This window comes from Heptranchias perlo, chromosome 35 (genome assembly GCF_035084215.1).
Source record: "Heptranchias perlo isolate sHepPer1 chromosome 35, sHepPer1.hap1, whole genome shotgun sequence".
Lineage (NCBI taxonomy): Eukaryota > Metazoa > Chordata > Chondrichthyes > Hexanchiformes > Hexanchidae > Heptranchias > Heptranchias perlo.
Window position 1 is genome coordinate 11,827,888 of NC_090359.1, and position 17,047 is coordinate 11,844,934.

General features: G+C 48.0%; 2 protein-coding genes across 4 annotated transcripts in view; both read right to left on the reverse strand.

Moving 5' to 3' along the window:
- LOC137302048 (CD209 antigen-like protein E) overlaps window positions 1-10,872 on the reverse strand; it is a 57,425-nt gene extending 46,553 nt beyond the window's left edge. The window contains exons 1-2 of one of the 3 annotated variants that reach the window (XM_067971744.1): window positions 10,710-10,872; window positions 286-547 (exon numbers count right to left, since the gene is read on the reverse strand). In XM_067971744.1, coding sequence (XP_067827845.1) covers window positions 286-373 — 88 coding nt within the window. In that variant the 5' untranslated portion in view covers window positions 374-547; window positions 10,710-10,872. The remainder of the gene's footprint in view (window positions 1-285; window positions 548-10,709) is intronic. The other 2 variants (XM_067971742.1, XM_067971743.1) reach the window with 2 other exon arrangements.
- Window positions 10,873-16,090: 5,218 nt separating this feature from the next.
- Window positions 16,091-16,793, reverse strand: LOC137302353 (zona pellucida sperm-binding protein 3-like). The gene is made up of 4 exons (XM_067971987.1): window positions 16,718-16,793; window positions 16,514-16,635; window positions 16,308-16,442; window positions 16,091-16,229 (listed from the first exon to the last, which is right to left on the reverse strand). Exons 1-4 carry the CDS (start codon window positions 16,744-16,746, stop codon window positions 16,111-16,113), a joined length of 405 nt encoding a protein of 134 aa, XP_067828088.1. The 5' UTR covers window positions 16,747-16,793; the 3' UTR covers window positions 16,091-16,110.
- Between the last annotated feature and the right edge of the window lie 254 nt (window positions 16,794-17,047).

The window sequence follows — 17,047 nt, forward strand, 5'->3', positions numbered from 1 at the left end:
CCCTAAAACGAGAGCCCTCCGATCCTTAATATTTCGCTGTCAGGACCGTGTCCCGGATCAGCAAACTCTGAGGAGAACAGGCTTCCTACCTGGAACCTCCGTGGCCCTTTGTGACTTCGGTGCCGCTCCGAAACTCTCAAGAATCTCAGAGATAAACTGGCACGAGTTCAAAAGGTGAGAATAAAATGGGACATTCCTGTCCGCAGAGCACCGCAGTGAAACTAAAATAACAGCCTGGTCACATTAAAGCTACGTTACTATTGACTGAACAGGTGGGTCAGGTACCTGCATTGCTGGGAGAAGGTGCTGGAAGTTGTTGCTTCAGAGAAGATTGAGAGAACCTCAGATCTGCATCAATTCCATGAGCTTCCATTCCACCGATCAGCCTGCAGCATCTGTGAAGCTGTATTGTTGAGGGGCGGTGTGATAGTGAACAGTGTCAGACAGGATGGGACGTTAGTCAGAGGCGGGGTTCACTATTTCTCCTTTTCTCTCCTTTGCTGAAGATGTGACGGGTTTTTGGAGGTTTTACAAGTGTCTCGAACATCTGTTGCAGCAGAGACCAGTTTTGTTTCATTGAATTATAACAGAACACGGTTATAATTATTAGATTTTACTTCATTATAAACATCATGGGGGGAGGATTTTACTTGAGCGGTGGCTCAAAACCAGCGGTCTGGTTTTTATCGCCCGTTCCAGGCCCCGCCCGATATACAGTTCTATTGGCCTCGATATTAAACCCCCCGCCCACCCTCCCACGACCGGCGGAAGAGGGTCTGGGGATTGGGGGGGGGGGGTTTAAAAATTAAGTAATGGGGAACGTGTCCCCACCCCGCTGCGTAAACACCAGTTGTCGGTTTCACGGTGGTGGGTTTCATGGCGTCCAAGCAGCCCAACATGGACTCCTCATTAACATATAAATAGAGGCATAGAGCACAAAAGCAAGAAAGTTAAGTTGAACCTTTATGAAACACTGGTTCGGCCACAACTGGAGTATTGGGCTCGATATTAGGAGGGCGGCGGGTTCTCAGCGGGGGGTCGACTGAGCGCGTGGGTAACGCACCCGGTGAAATCAGTGTGCTCTGCACGGAATCGCAGGCTAATTGGAGCCACTAACCTGTGCTCACAGGTTTCCCACTGCAAAGCTGCGCGTCGGGCGGACTGCGCATGCGCAGCAAGGTCTGTCAGCTGGAGGAGCTCTATTTAAAGGGGCAATCCTCCACTGACTGATGCTGCAGAAAATAGAAAAAATTACAGAATGGAGCAGCCCAGGGGGAAGGCAGCTCCCAGTTTAATGATGCTTCACACCAGGTATCAATGGATGGGGTGGGGAGGAGGGGGAGGACAGAGATCTTCCCCACGGCGGGCGGGAGGAAGCAGCCTGCTTCTGCCACCAGGAAGGCCTGGCTCGAGGTGGCAGAGGAGGTCACCAGCACCACCAACATATCGCCCACCTGCATACAGTGCAGGAGGCGCTCCAATGACCTCAGTAGGCCGGCCGAAGTGAGTACACTTACTCATTCCCCTCCCCTCTGTCTGCCACATCACCGCCCCCACCCCACATCTCCTTCTGCACAGCCAACACTACTCTGTCACATCACCCCTCACACCCACTCAAACCTCATCCTCATCTTACCTGCACTTACTCACCTCCCAGTACTCATCCCGCCACTACCACTCAACCCAATCCTCATATAATATCATGGCTCTATCTCATACTCACCCTCTCGTGCATCTCTTTCACGGTCAGCTTCACTCAACCTGCCACTACCTGTGCTGCAGCCACAGGGCATGCATCACATATGTGCAGTAGGAAGCGTAAGGCAAACGTGTCGTGAGCATGAAGGGGAAGCACAAGGGTGTTTGAGGGTTTGTCATGGTGTTTACCGATATTTAATTTCTGATCAACTCACATAACATATTATATTATATTGTCACCATTACTGCCACGTCTTTGCGAATCTTGTCTGGTTTGTGCAATAATGCCCTTTCCTGAGGATCACTAAGACCCGCAACTGATGCCACCCATTGTGTCACTGCAGATTGGGTGTAGGTGTATTTGCAGGGCTCTTTTGTGCAGATGACTGAGAGATGTCGGCGATGTCCCCGGTGGCACCCTGGAAAGATGCGGAGGAGAAGTTGTTGAGGGCAGTGGTGACTTTGACAGCGACAGGTAAGAAGATGGTGCTCGGGCCAGCCAGGAGCAGCTCGGCATGAAGGAGGCTGCAGATGTCGAGTGACTCTGAGCCTCCGTGTGCACTGCTGCTCAGAGAGGTCCAGGAAGCTGAGCCTCGGTCTGTGGACCCCGTGGCGAGGGTAGTGCTCTCTGCGACGCATCTCTCTCTGCGGTTGCCCTCCCTCCTGCTGTGCAAGTGGATGTGTCACAGCACTGTGTTGTGGAGCTCCACGTGTCAGAGGTGGATGGCGTGGCTGGTGATGCTGTTCGCCCTCCGAGGAGGTCATGACTGCAGCTACGGCGGCCCCACAGCTGGAAGATGTACATTTGAGGGGGTCCGCAAGGTCGGTAAATGTGTCTGGACACCGGGGTAAGTGAGCAAGTTGGTGAATTTTATTGTTAGGAGGGTGGTGGAGGCCAAACTTTGTCCAAAGTGACAGAGTGGCCTCCTACAATGAGTGAGGGTCTCCCCCCTCACCTGTCAAATGGACCTTTGCAGCTGCCACAGGCTGATGGCTGCAACACGTCCATTTGAACTGGGAGTGTTTCCCCCAGTACGGGAAACAGTCTCAGTTAATTTCAAAATCCCACCCCTCCTAAAATATCAGGTCAATCAGGTCTGTAAATGACCTGAAGTACCTGTTTAAGTACTTTAAATGGCACCCCGCCGGCTTTAATTGCCGGCGGGAGTCCCACATGCGGGGGCTGCGTGGGCATGTCAGCGCGTCACTGGGGAACCCGGAAGTGGGTTGGAGCCGGGCTCCAGACCCGCCCCAGGAATCCCCGATTTCCGCAGCACCCCCCCCCCCCCGCCACAAATGCACCCGATCACGGGTGCGAAAATCGAGCCCATTTTGTCCACTGAACTTTAGGAAGGCTGTAAAGGCCTTAGAGAGGGTGCAGAGAAGATTTACTTGAATGGTTCCAGGGATGAGGGGCTTTAGTTACATCAATAGACTGGAAAAGCTGGGTTTGCTCTCCTTGGAACAAAGAAGGTGGAGAGGAGATTTGATAGAAGTGTTCAAAATCATGAAGGGTTTCGACAAAGTAAATAAAGAGAAACAATTCCCAATGGCGGAAGGGTCCAGAAGAGAGGACACAGATTTAAGGTGATTGGCAAAAGAACCAAAGGCGACATGAGGAAAAACTTTCTTAAGCAGCTATGACCTGGAATGCGCTGCCTGGAAGGGTGTTGGAAGCCCTTTCAATCGTGGCTTTCAAAAAAGGAATTCGATAAATACTTGAAGGGAAAAATTTGCAGGGCTGCGGGGAAAGAGCAGGAGAATGGGACGAACTGGATTGCTCTTACAAAGAGTCAGCACGGGCTCGATGGGCCAAATAGCCTCCTTCTGTGCTGTAACCAATGTATGATTCTGTGATTCAATGAGAAACAGCTGGGCATCGTCAGTTCTACATGGGGAATCTGACACTGTGTTTTCAGTTGATGTCACCGATGGGCAGCATGAAGATGAGAAACAGGAGGGGGCCAATGATAGATCCTTGGGGGACTCCAGAGGTAACGGTTCAAGAACGGGAAGAGAAGCCATTGCAGGCGATTCCCTGGCTATGACTGGATAGATAGGTATGGAACCAGACGATGGCAGTCCCACCCAGCTGGACAACGGAAGAGAGGCATTGGAGGAGGATGGTGTGGCCAACTGTGTCATAGGCTGTAGACAGGTCGAGCAGGATGAGGAGGGATAGTTCACCACGGTCACAGTCACAGAGGATGTCATTTGTGACTTTGCTGAGGGCTGTTTCAGTGCTGTGGCAGGAGTGGAAACCTGATTGGAGGGATTCAAACATGGAACATAGTAACAGGAGTAGGCCATTCAGCCCCTCAAGCCTTTCAATTCGATCATAGCTGATCTGTATCTTAACTCCATCAACCAGCCTTAGTTCCCTAACCTTTAATACCTTTGCCGAACAAAAATCTATCAATCTCAACATCTTTTTGGTGGAGAGTGTTCCAGATTTCCACCGCCCTTGATGTGAAGAAGTCATTTCTGACATCAGCCCTGTACGGCCTACCTCTAATTTTAAGGTTATGCCCCCTTGTTCTGGACTCCCCGTCTGCCCCGCCCCCCACCAGAGGAAATACTTTCTCTCTATCTACCCTATCAACTCCTTTGATCATCGTGAACACCTCAATTAGATCACCCCTTAATCTTCTGTACTCAAGGGAATACAGGCCTAATCTATATAACCTGTCCTCAATATTAACCCTTTTAGACCCGGTATCATTCTGAATCTGTGCTGCACCCTCTCCAAGGTCAATACATCCTTCCTGAGGTGCGCTGCCCAGAGCTGAATGCAGTCCTCCAGATGGGGTCTAACCATGGCACTCGACAGCTATAACATAACTTCCAACCCTTTGCATTCCAGCCCTCTTGAGATAAAGGCAAACATTTAAATTATTTTTAATACCTGTCCACTAAATTTTATTGATTTTCGCACTTGGATCCCTATATCTCTCTGCCCATCCACAGATCCTAGCTTCTCACCATTTAGATAATACTCTGATCTATCTTTCTTAGGGTCAAAGTTGATGAGCCTGTACTTTCCCACGTTGAATTCCATCTGCCAATGTTTTTCCCACTCACTTAATCTATCAATGTCCTTTTGCAACTTTCTGTTCCCATCTGCACTATTTAGTGCGACCTAACTTAGTGCCGTCAGCAAACTTAGATATACGGATCTCTATTCCTTCATCCAAGTCATTTATAAATACAATGAAAAGCTGAGGCCCCAGTACAGATCCCTGGGTGACAGCACTAGTCACATCCTGACAATTTGAGCACATACCCATTATCTCTACTCTGTTTCCTACCTCCTGACCAATTCCCGATCCAAGCCAATGAGTTGCCACCAATCCCACGCGCTCTCACTTTAGTTAACTTTCTCTTATGTGGAACCTTGTCGAATGCCTTCTGGAAGTCCATTTAAATATCAATAGATACTCCTTTATCGACCACTTTTGTTACCTCTTCAAAAAACTCAACTCAGTTCATTAAACATGACTTACCCTTTACAAATCCATGCTGGCTTTCTCCGATCAGCTCATATTTGTTCAAATGCTCAGTCACTCTGTCCCTAACAACAGATTCTAGTAACTTCCCCACTACTGACGTTGGACTAATAGGTCTGTAACTTCCTAGTTTATTTCCCCTACCCTTAAACAATGGAGTTATATTGGCAGTTTTCCAATCCAAGGGAACAATTCCTGAATCAAGAGAGTTTTGGAAGATCTTGAAGCATCAACAATTTCCTCACCTACACTGGGATGGAAACCATCGGGTCCTGGGGTTGTGGGAGAGATGGGCACAGATAACAGAAAAGATGGAGAGAGAGTCTGTGTGTATAATGGAATTGGTGGAGAGAGAGTCTGTGTGTATAATGGAATTGGTGGAGAGAGAGAGTCTGTGTGTATAATGGAATTGGTGGAGAGAGAGAGTCTGTGTGTATAATGGAATTGGTGGAGAGTCTGTGTGTATAATGGAATTGGTGGAGAGAGAGTCTGTGTGTATAATGGAATTGGTGGAGAGAGAGTCTGTGTGTATAATGGAATTGGTGGAGAGAGAGTCTGTGTGTATAATGGAATTGGTGGAGAGAGAGTCTGTGTGTATAATGGAATTGGTGGAGAGAGAGTCTGTGTGTATAATGGAATTGGTGGAGAGAGAGAGTCTGTGTGTACAATGGAATTGGTGGAGAGAGTCTGTGTGTATAATGGAATTGGTGGAGAGAGTCTGTGTGTGAGAGAGAAAAGAGGAGGCAGAATCTGAGAGAAGGGGAGAGAGTGTATGAGTGAAAGAAGGGACAGAGAGCTTGTGTGTCAGAGCGAAGGGGACAACAAGTCAGGGTGTATGAAAGAGGTGATTTTAAACCCCAAGAACGGGTGGGTTGTGGGCGGGTGGGAGTTGAAAGTAGTTTTTTGGGTCATGACCGCAACTCGGCTTTATTTCTGGGTTTAGCGTCAGCGTGTAAAAGTACAGGCTTCCCATTGGGGATGCAAAGTCCGAAAATTTTGCGGTGGCGACCCAAAAACACAACTATTTTCAACTCCCACCAGTCCCCAACCGGCCGATTCTTGGGGTTTAAAATCAACCCCCTAGGTGTCTGTGCAAGAGATGGGAGAGAGAATCTGTGTATAAAGGAGGAGACCGAGGACCTGAGTACAACAGTGTGAGATAGTGAGTCTCAGAGAGTCTGTGTATGAGGGAGTGAGTCTCAGAGAGTCTGTGTATGAGGGAGTGAGTCTTTGAGACAGACTCTCAGAGAGTCTGGATGTGGATGAGGGACAGTCTGAGAGGTAGGGTGGGAGGGAGATATGGGGCCCGCTATTAGGAGGGAGGAGGGTTGGCAGTGGGGGGTCGACTGGGCGCGTGGGTAACCCGCCCAGTGAAATATGTGGGTTTGGCACGCGATCGTAAGTAAATTGAAGCCAATTACCTTGGCTTCTGGGTTTCATGCTGGAAAGCTGCACAGTGGGCGGACTGCGGACCCGCATCATACGCTGTCAGCTGGAGGAGCCCTATTTAAAAGGGGCAATCCTCCACTGACTGATGCCGCAGAAAATAGGCCCAGGGGGAAGGCTGCTCCCAGGTTTAACGATGCCTCACTCCAGATCTTACTGGATGGGGTGAGGAGGAGGAGGGAGATCTTCCACCCGGCGGACGGGAGGAAGTGGCCTGCCTCTGCCACCACGAAGGCCTAGCTCAAGGTAGCAGAGGAGGTGACCAGCACCACCAACATATCGCCCACCCGCATACAGTGCAGGAGGCGCTTCAATGACCTAACCAGGTCAGCCGAAGTGAGTACTCTTACTCATTCCCCTACACTCCGTCTGCCAATCACCGCCCCCACCCCACATCTCATTCTGCACTGCCAACACTTCTCAATCACAATACTCCTCACACCCACTGAACCCTCATCCTCATCTTACATGCACTTCCTCACTTCCCCAGTATTTATCTCACCACTACCACTCAACCCAATCCGTAAACAATCTCATGGCTCTGTCTCATACTCACCCTCTCATGCATCTCTTTCACGGTCAGTCTTGCCCCACCTGCCACTACCTGTGCTGCAGCTACAGGGCATGTATCATGTATGTGTAGTTGGAAGCATAAGGCAAACGTGTCGTGAGCATGAAAGGGATGCACAAGGATGTTTGAGGGTTTGTCATGGTTTTTACTTATATTTGATTTCTGATCAACTCACATTACATATTATATTGTCATCACTACTGCTACATCTTGGCCATTCCTGACTGGCTTGTCCAACCAGGCCCTTTCGTCAGGTTCTCCATAAACACCCTGGATGCCACCCATTGGGTCACCCTACAGTGGGTGTCTGTGTAGTTGCATGACTACTTTGTGCAGGTGCCTGTTGCGCAGCACTGTGTTGTGTAGCTCCATGTGGCAGAGGTGGACGGCGTGCCTGGCGAGGCTGGTGATGTTGCTCGTCCTCCAATGGAGTGATGAATGCAGCGATGGAACCCCCCACCACCATCCTGACGCTGTGAGTGTGAGGGGGTCCGCAAAGTAGGCAAATGTGTTTGGACAGCAGAGTTTAGGGTATGATGTAATAATTATGAGTGTGGATACAACGGTGTGGCAGACAAAACTTTGTCTGAGGTGGCAGAGTGCCCTGCTGCAATGAATGAGGTATTCCCCCCAACTCTCAAGGAATCCTCTGCATCTTTCAATGGCTGCTGACTGAAACACATCTGCAACAACAGGGAGTATTTCCCACAGCATGGGAAACACGCTGAGGATAGTCCAAAATCACATCCCTGCTAAAATCTCTTCCCAATGAGGTGTGTCAACGACCTCAAGTACCTCCCTAACTATCTAAACTGTCATCCCGCCGGCTTTAATTGGCGGTGGGAGGCCCGCACGCGGGGGCTGCGCACGCACCGATTCGCGTCATTGGGGAAACTAGAAGGGGGCAGGTTGGAGCCGGGCTCCGGACCTGCTCCGGGATTCCCCAATTTTAGGAACCCCCCGCCACGAACGCACCCGATCGGTCATCCTAAAATTGACCCCATGGTGTGTGTATATAAGAGTGAGAAAGGAAAAGAGAGGATACGGGAGACAAGGGAGAGAAAGTCTGTGTGTATGAAAGAGAGGAAAGGGGAAGAGAGTCTGTTTGTGTATGAGAACTGAGGGATAGAAATATGAGAAGTTGGAGAGGAGAAATGAGAGAGAGGGAGAGAGAGGGGATGGGTAAAGGACAGAAAATTGAGAGTCGTGGTTAACAGATGTTTCTTGCACTGGAAGGGTTCAAACCGTGGTGATCCCCGGGGTCAGTGTTGGCACCATTGCTTTTCTCAATATCTGTGGATAGAAATGATCTGGACCTGGGTGTAGGGGGCACAATGTCAAAATTTGCAGCTGCCACAAAGATAAGGAGGGAGATTAACCATGAAGATGATTGTCAACAAATTCAGGAGGAGGCAGACAGGTGAGAAGATTGGGCAGGTAGATGTGAGATAGAATTTAATGGGAAGAGATGTGAGGTGAGGAGAATAAGGAGAGGAAATAGACACTATACTGTAAAACTGTAAAAGGAGTAGAGGAGCAGAGAGATTTAGTGATTCAGATACACAAATCTTTAAAAGTGGGAGGACAAGTTGATAAAGCTGTTTTACAAAAAAAACCCATGGGATCAGAGGATTTATAAATAGGGGCATAGAGTATAAAAGGAAAGAGTTAATGCTACACCTGGACAAATCATTGGTTAGGTCACAGTCAGAATACTGTGTCCAGTTTTTGGTGCATTACTTTAGTAAGAATGTCGCGGCCATGGAGAGGGGCAGAAGAGATTCACTAAGATGATCCCAAGGATGAGAGTCTTCACATAACTTTTCATGAGAGCAGAGAAGTTTAAATAAGATCAGAGAGTGGGGATCAAAATTATGAGGGGATTTTGATAAAGTAAATGAGGGATATCTATTTCCACCAGTTTGTGAGTCGGTAACTGGAGGGCATCAAATTAAGACCAAAAGAATGAAGTGAGAGGTTGGTTTTCTTTTTGATGCAGAGGGTTGTTCGGACAATGGAATGTCCGACCAGAAACACCGAGGGAAGCAGAATTTAAAAAGGAAGTGAATAAATATCTGAAAAAGAAAACCTTGAAAGGCCTTCGATAAGGTATCGCATAGTGGACTCATGACCAAGGTCAGAGCTTGTGGAGTCAGGGGACAGGCAGCAGAATGGATAGCAAGCTGGCTACAAAACAGAAAACAGAGAGTAGGGATGAAAGGTAGTTACTCACACTGGTAAAAGGTGTGAAGTGGTGTTCCACAAGGATCGGTGCTGGGAACACTGTTGTTCACCATTTGCATAAATGATTTGGACTCAGGAATCGGGAGTACAATTTCAAAATTTGCTGACGACACCCAATTGGGAGGTACAGTTAATACTGAAGAGGACTGCGACAAAATACAGGAAACCATTAATAAATTTGCAAAATGGACGTGTAATTGGCAAATGAATTTCAATGTAGATAAGTGTGAGGTGGTACATTTTGGTCGGAAGAATAAGGAGGCCGCATACTGCTTGGATAATAAGAGTCTAAATGGGGTAGAGGAGCAAAGGAATTTCGGGGTACAGGGACACAAATAATTAAAAGTAGCAAAGCAGGTTAATAAGGCATTAAAAAAGCAAACAAGGCACTTGGGTTCATATAAAAATGATACAGAGGCACCGGAGAAGGTGCAAAAAAGATTTACTAGGATGATACCAGAACCGAGAGGTTAAACCTATCAGGAAAAAGTGAACAGACTGGGGCTCTTTTCTCTACAAAGGAGAAGGCTGGGGGAGGGGGGGGACTTGATAGAGGTTTTTAAGATTATGAAAGGGTTTGATCGGGTAGAGGTGGAGAAGAAGTTTCCACTTGTGGGGGAGACCAGAACTTGGGGCCATGAAAATAAAATAGTCACTAATAAATCCAGTAAGGAATTCAAAAGGAAATTATTTACCCAGAGAGTGGTTAGAATGTGGAACTTGCTAACACATGGAGTAATTGAGGCAAATAGCATAGATGCTTTTAAGGGGAAGCTGGATAAGTACATGAGGGAGAAAGGAACAGAAGGATATACAGATAGGGATAGATGAAGAGAGGTGTGAGGAGGCTCGTGTGAAGCATAAACACCAGCACAGACCAGTTGAGCCGAATGGCCTGTTTCTGTGCTGTAAATTCTATGTAATTCCAAAGAGTCCATAAATACGGAGAATAAAAGTGGGCCCAGCACTGACCCCTGGGGTAACCACTTCCAACCCTTCTCCAATCACTTCCACACCGCCTGAGGAAGGGGAAAGCCCCCGAAATCTTGTGGAATTAAAAATAAAATCGTTGGACTATAACTTGGTGTTGTAAAATTGTTTACAATTCTCCAATCTCAGCAACTCCCATTAACCCGGACCCTCTGTTTCCGGTCCCCAGACAACTTTCTCCCCGCACTTTTCCATTTCCTTTTAAACGGCCCACCTGAACAGACTGGACATTACCCCGGGGATCCCCCAGTTACCTTCACACCGTTGCTCGCCATGTCCCTGATTTCACTTGACATCCTTCACAGTCTCATCGAATTGTCTTGGTGCCTCCCGGCCGTGTGAACATCCAAAGAGATTTCCAGTCGGCCTCAAGTATTTTCCAACAGATTGATTCAAATCCGGTGCGGTTTTCCTCAAAACTCCTGGAAGTTCAGGCACGAATTCTCCTGTGGAAGAAAGTCACATCATGTTACGGGACGGAAGAATTAACGACCCTTCTGAAGTACTCGGTGTCGGCCTTGGCTCATTTGTCGCACTCTCTCAACTCTAGAATCATAAAGGTTGTGGGTTAAAGCTCCCCTCCAGAGACCTGAGCACAAAATCTAGGCTCACACTCCAGTGCAGTACTGAAGGAGTGCTACACTGTCGGAGGTGCCGTTTTTCAGATGAAATATTAAACCGAGGCCCCGTTTGCCCTCTCAGGTGGCTGTAAAAGATCCCATGACACTATTTGGAAGAAATGCAGGGGAATTCTCCCCAGTGTCCTGGCCAATATTTATCCCTCAACCAACATCACTAAAACAGATTATCCGGTCATTATCACATTGTTGTTTGTGGGATCTTGTTGTGCAAGAAATGGTAGCCCACTTTACAACAGTGACGTTATTTCCAAAGCCCCCGATTGGCTGCGAAGATTTGGGACACGAGGATGTGAAAGGCGCTGGAGAAATGCAAGATCCTCCCTCCCCCTATCCGGGGCCGCCCTTCCCTCTAATCCCATTTCCCATCTCTCAAATTCGAGGACGCTGCAGGGCCCTTTAAGAGGCCTTGGGCCGATCTCCGGAGTCAGGGTCCTGAGTCAGGGTTCATCGACTGGGCTCTTTAGCGCTGAGTGGAGGATGGAGACGGTCTGTAACCTCTGACCCTGAATCCCAGGTGAGAATCCGCCAATCACGGGACCCATGATGCCACAGAAAGGATTGTGGCGTCATCCACCGCGTGACGGCCATGTTTGCGTGACGGTCACACTGCGCATGTGTGCCGTTAATTTACATAGAATTACATGGAATGTACAGCACAGAAACAGGCCATTCGGCCCAACTGGTCTATGACGGCGGTTGTGCTCCACACGAGCCTCTTCATCGAACCCGATCAGCATAACCTGCTGTTCCTTTCTCCCTCATGTGTTTCTTTAGCTGCCCTTTAAATGCATCTATGTTATTTGCCTCAACTACTCCTTATGGCAACACGTTCCACATTCTGACAATTCTTTGGGGAAAGAGGTTTCTCCCGAATTCCCAATTACATTTATTAGTGACGATCTTATATTGATGACCCCTTGTTTTGGTCTCCCCCACAAGCAGAAACATTTTCTCTACGTCTCCCCTATCAAACCCTTTCATTATCTGAAAAGACCTCGATCAGGTCACCCCTCAGCCTTCTCCTTTCTGGAGACAAGAGCCCCGGCCTGTTCAATCTTTCCTGATAACTCGATCCTCTCAGTTCTGGTACCATCCTTGTGAATCAGTTGGGTGTTATTGATTGATTGCTGTGATTTGTTGAGCGATTGATTATTGATTAGTTGGGTGTTATTGATTGATTGCTGTGATTTGTTGAGTGATTGATTATTGATTGCTGCTCTGCCCATACCTGATGTCTGTCAGGAGCCTGCAGTCAAAGGCTGCGTGTGCAGAGCCGCAGAAGGTCAGGGCCCAGGCGCGGATCCACATGGTTTTGGCGGAAGTTTTCTCTTCTTTGTTAAACGGTGCCTCGAACTCGAAAGACTGGAGTCGGCGGTGAGACTGGAGTCGGCGGGTGTCGCCATTCTCCGCCCAAGGCCGCAGCGGCTCACAGGCCTCGCCCGTCACCCCCAGCAACGGCCCCCCGCCCTCCCCCCGCCCCGTCGCCTCCAGCAACGAAGAAGAGCAGGGGAGTTCTCTCCGGTGTCCTGGCCAATATTTAATCCTCAACCAACACCTATAAACAGATTATCTGGTCATTTATCACATTGCTGTTTGTGGGATCTTGCTGTGCACAAAATGGCTGCCCACATTACAACAGTGACCTCATTTCCAAAGCTCCCCATTGGCTGCGAGGCTTTGGGTCGTCCTGAGGATGTGACAGGCGCTGGAGAAATGCAAGTTCCCCCTCCCCGGGGCCGCCCTCCGCTCTAATCCCATTGCCCGTCTCTCGATCCTGTCCCCGGGCTCGGGGACTCTCGGCCGGTCCAGGGCCCTTTAAGAGGGACGCGCCACACTGCGCATGTGCGCCGTTTATTTAAATCAAACCGCGCGATTCAAAGGAAAAGTGACGTCAGTTTCCGTCACAATAAAAACCGCTCGTTCTCAACCGAAAAAACGGAAAGTTTGTCTCGCGACACAACAGGAAGCGGCCGCTGATCCGGCGGGTGATGTGCGCATGTGCGAACATTCTCCCAGAGTGCAGCGCGGCCTGTCTCACAGATGGGGCCTTTTCTCCGCCGCTCTGCATTGTGGGAGATCCGGCCGCCATGACGGGACCGGGTCACCGAGTTCATCCAATCACAGGTGAAGCTTCCCGGATTGGTGGAACCGACAGAGTGCAGGTGGTCTGTGGAGCGAGAGAATCTCTGAGAAGAGGGGCAGCCAATTGGGGAAATCACAGGAGGTGGTGACCGGTCATAAACCCAATCGGTGAATGACGGATTGAACCAAGGAAAGGAATGAAGAAACTCGACTGGGACCTGTGGGAACAGGCGGACTAATAAATTTAACCCGTGTCCAGTTCAGGTCACCACATTACAGGAAAGATGGGATTGGACCAGAGAGGGTCCAGAGGAGATTTACAAGGATGTTCCAGGACTGGAGAATTTTAGCTGTGAGGAAGGATTGGATCGGCTGGAGTTGTTTTCATTGGAACAGAGGAGGCTGAGGGGGGATTTAATTGAGGTGCATAAAATTATTGGGGGCCACACAGACTGCATCACTTCAAGAAGGCAGCTCACCACCACCTTCATGAGGGCAATTGGGGATGGGCAATAAATGCTGCCCTGGCCAGCGACGCCCACATCCCATGAACAAATAAAAAAAGGATATTGAGGTCCTCTCTCCCTTAGCAGAGAGGCCAATAACCAGGGGGCATATATTTCAAGTAATTGGTAGAAGGATTAGAGGGGATCTGTGGATAATTTTTTTTACCCAGAGGGTGGTGTGGGTTTGGACCTTACTGGCTGAAAGGGTGGTCGAGGCAGAAACCCACATCGCTTTTTAAAAGTACTTGGATGTGCACTTGAAGTGCCGTCACCGACAAGGCTGCGGACCAACACCAAGAGTGCGATTAGGCTGGACAGCTCTTCTTCAGCTGGCACAGACACAATGGGCCGAATAGCCTCCTTCTGTGCTGTAAATTTCGATGATTCTATAACCCCTAGGGTCAAATGTAACATGGCAAAAGATACATGTTTATGGTTCAAAAAAATATCGTGACAGGGAGGGAGGGGACAATGTAGAGTTCTGCCCGAAAGCGTTGTTGACACAAACTCCATGAATTATTTTCAATGGGAATAATAGTATCGGGACCTTGGAACAGAGGAACATTAAATTGGATGAGAGGCGAGAGGAAAGTCACCTGTTTCTGTACTGTAAGATCCTAAGCTTCATTGAGAATGAATTCATGAAGCATTTCTACATAGTATTTTTTTTGCAACATTTTTAAAATATCCCACAGTAGTTCTCCTGGTCAGTATATCCAGTTTGTAAAGTCTCCCTGAAATGCTTATATGTAAATCAGACAACAGTCAGAAGAGGGTAGGATGGACCTACACTACACTTGAATGTATTGTCATCTATTGAGTTTAAAGTTTCCGAACACTATTTATCAATAGTGTGAGGAAGCTCAGAGTGAAAGTGAGGAGGGGCCGTCTGACTGCAGGTTCCACTGGAAAAAAAAATCACCTTCAGTGTGTACAGTGAGCAGAAATGAATTGCTATTATTAAAAGTTCCCACTAACTCATTGTTATTCTACTTCAACAGAACAAGCCTGGATCTCCTGCTATGTTTAAACACTAAACTTCAGTGATTATAGCTCAAGTAAAATATTACCATGATTTGATTTAAATGGAGAAGTGGTTTCCACCTGCCAAAGAATGTTGTCTGAAGCGGGTGTTTACTGCTAACAGCTCCCATCCTGTTTAATAGACCCCCTGAATGTCTGATTTAACAAAAAGAAAAACACAGCTCAATAAAGTTCAACATTCTCTTATTAATCTGAAGACCATTTTATGAACAAATTTCAGGATTTCACAAGGGTGTCCCAGACATGGATTGGACCCAATTCACTGTAAAGTTATAAAAACACAGCCAGTTTAGCGACCAGGGGACAGAACCTAAAAATTAGAATCAGGACTTTCAGGAGTCAAGTTATGAGACACTTCTACACGCAAAGAGTGGGAGAAGTTAGGAACACTCTTCCACAAAGGGCAGTTGATGCTAGCTCAATTGTTAAATCTATTACCTCAGCTTAAAATTTTGTTGAGCAAAACAAGGTAAGGGATATGACGAAGGCAGGTATATGGAGTTATGTCACAGATCAACCATGATCTCATTGAATGGTGGACCAGGCTCGAGGGGCTAAATGGACTACTCCTGATCCAATGACCACCCCTCAAATACAGTGAATGATAAACAATGTAATTTGAAAATAGGACTAACGACTTACAATACAATCCTGAGGGCCTGTCGTGAGGGGAAGCTGAGGATAAAGAAACTTCAATCTGTGCTCAAGATGACAGGTGAAATTCATATCCAACAGAGTTAAATCACAACCGCTGGGCTCCCCGTCCCTCACATTCTCACTGTGCCTGTACCCACTGGGCACAACATTGCCCCCCGTGTACATTAACCATTACACTGAACATTTGAAATCTACCTGGAGCCCCACCCCCACTAAACAAGAATCTTTACACCAGGGGCAGAGATATTCAATCTTGGAGGAGAGTTCCAAGTCCACTGACTTTCAATCCGATTGGTGTTTGGACAATTAGCTCCAAAAGGGGAAGTTTAACTGGAGTTTGGAGCCCGTTTTGGATTCGAGCGATCAATGGCCACGGGACACCAAGGGAATGATTGGGCCGTCAACCAGCCAGCACCAGTACCTCAGGCCAGTCCCACTGTCCCTTCAGAGTTCATTGACCTGCACAATGAGGGCCTGGCAAGCCTTCACCCATTGCTGCAGCCATCCCTGGACAGGGCCTGGATACACTATTAACAGCCATTCTGCCACTACTTACATGGACCCATTAAAACCCATTTCACTAACAGGAGGAACTGTGGAGGAGTGCGGAGTGTTACTAACAGAATTGAGCACTCGTTGCATGCTGATTGGAACCAGATAATGAAAAATGAGCAACCAGCCATTAGAAGATACAAGTAGTCACTGCTTTATTGGTCATTTGATAACTAGTTGAACTGGGTTTGCTTGTGTTTCCTGTACAGGAACAAGGCGATCAAAGAAGCAGAGATCAGAGAGACAGCGGTCACAGTCAGGGCCAGGATCAGGACCACCTCAGTCTCCACACCTAAAAAGCAACAAGAAACCAATGGTTAGTGAAGGAAATACTGAGGAGAAAATGGAAACTAGCAGTCAACCAACTCACCACCCGGAGACCTCTCCTGCATCCTTTGCTCAACCTCATTAAGGGACTCAGTTGCCAGCTCTGTCACATCAGGATCCAGAATGACCAGGGGTCCAAGTGAGGCTTCACCCTCCCACTTCAATTCAGCATCACTCTCTGCAATATCAAACATTCCAGTTAGAGAGGGTAAAGGGTGACCTCCAACATAGAGGGGATCAATGTCCTACCAGGTCCAGATGCAAGATCCCTCCTTCCTCTGGAATCAAGTCGGAATTCCCTCGTGGAACTACAGCTGCCCAGATGACAACAGGCACACACATCATTGGTAGATTCTTCTAATGGGGTCCAGCTAAACCAGAGAATCAGTTTATCAACCAGGTTGTCCATCACCCTTTAATACAACACATCCCTGAGCGAGAGAGGGAACTTACATATTCTGGAAAGTACAAGCTTTGTTCATTGAATCTCTCTGATCCACTGCAGCAACTTTCAGGTGACAGGTGATGAAAATCTGAGGGACACATTCAATACAAGTTGTTATTTAGTGACCTCCTCCCAACATGGGGAACCCAATGTTTGGCTTCCTCTTACCAAGGAACGGTCATCTCCAAAGAAGCGGAACGCATCCAGGTCAAACTGGAGTTTGTCCAGCTCACGTTCACCTCTTGGCAACACAAAGGTTGAAAAGGAGTCCTCAGCTTTGCTGTCCAGGAGGCAACTGAAGAAAGATTAAAAAAGGGACAAAGTGAATAAAGTGAACC

Excerpts from the sequence above, each read along its gene's own strand:
- LOC137302353 (XM_067971987.1), bottom strand. The coding sequence starts at position 16,746 with ATGAACAAAGCTTGTACTTTCCAGAATAT. Across the intron at positions 16,636-16,717 it reads GCTTGTACTTTCCAGAATAT|CTGGACCCCATTAGAAGAAT; the intron begins GTAAGTTCCCTC and ends TCTCTGGTTTAG. Across the intron at positions 16,230-16,307 it reads GCAGGAGAGGTCTCCGGGTG|GTGTGGAGACTGAGGTGGTC; the intron begins GTGAGTTGGTTG and ends GTTGCTTTTTAG.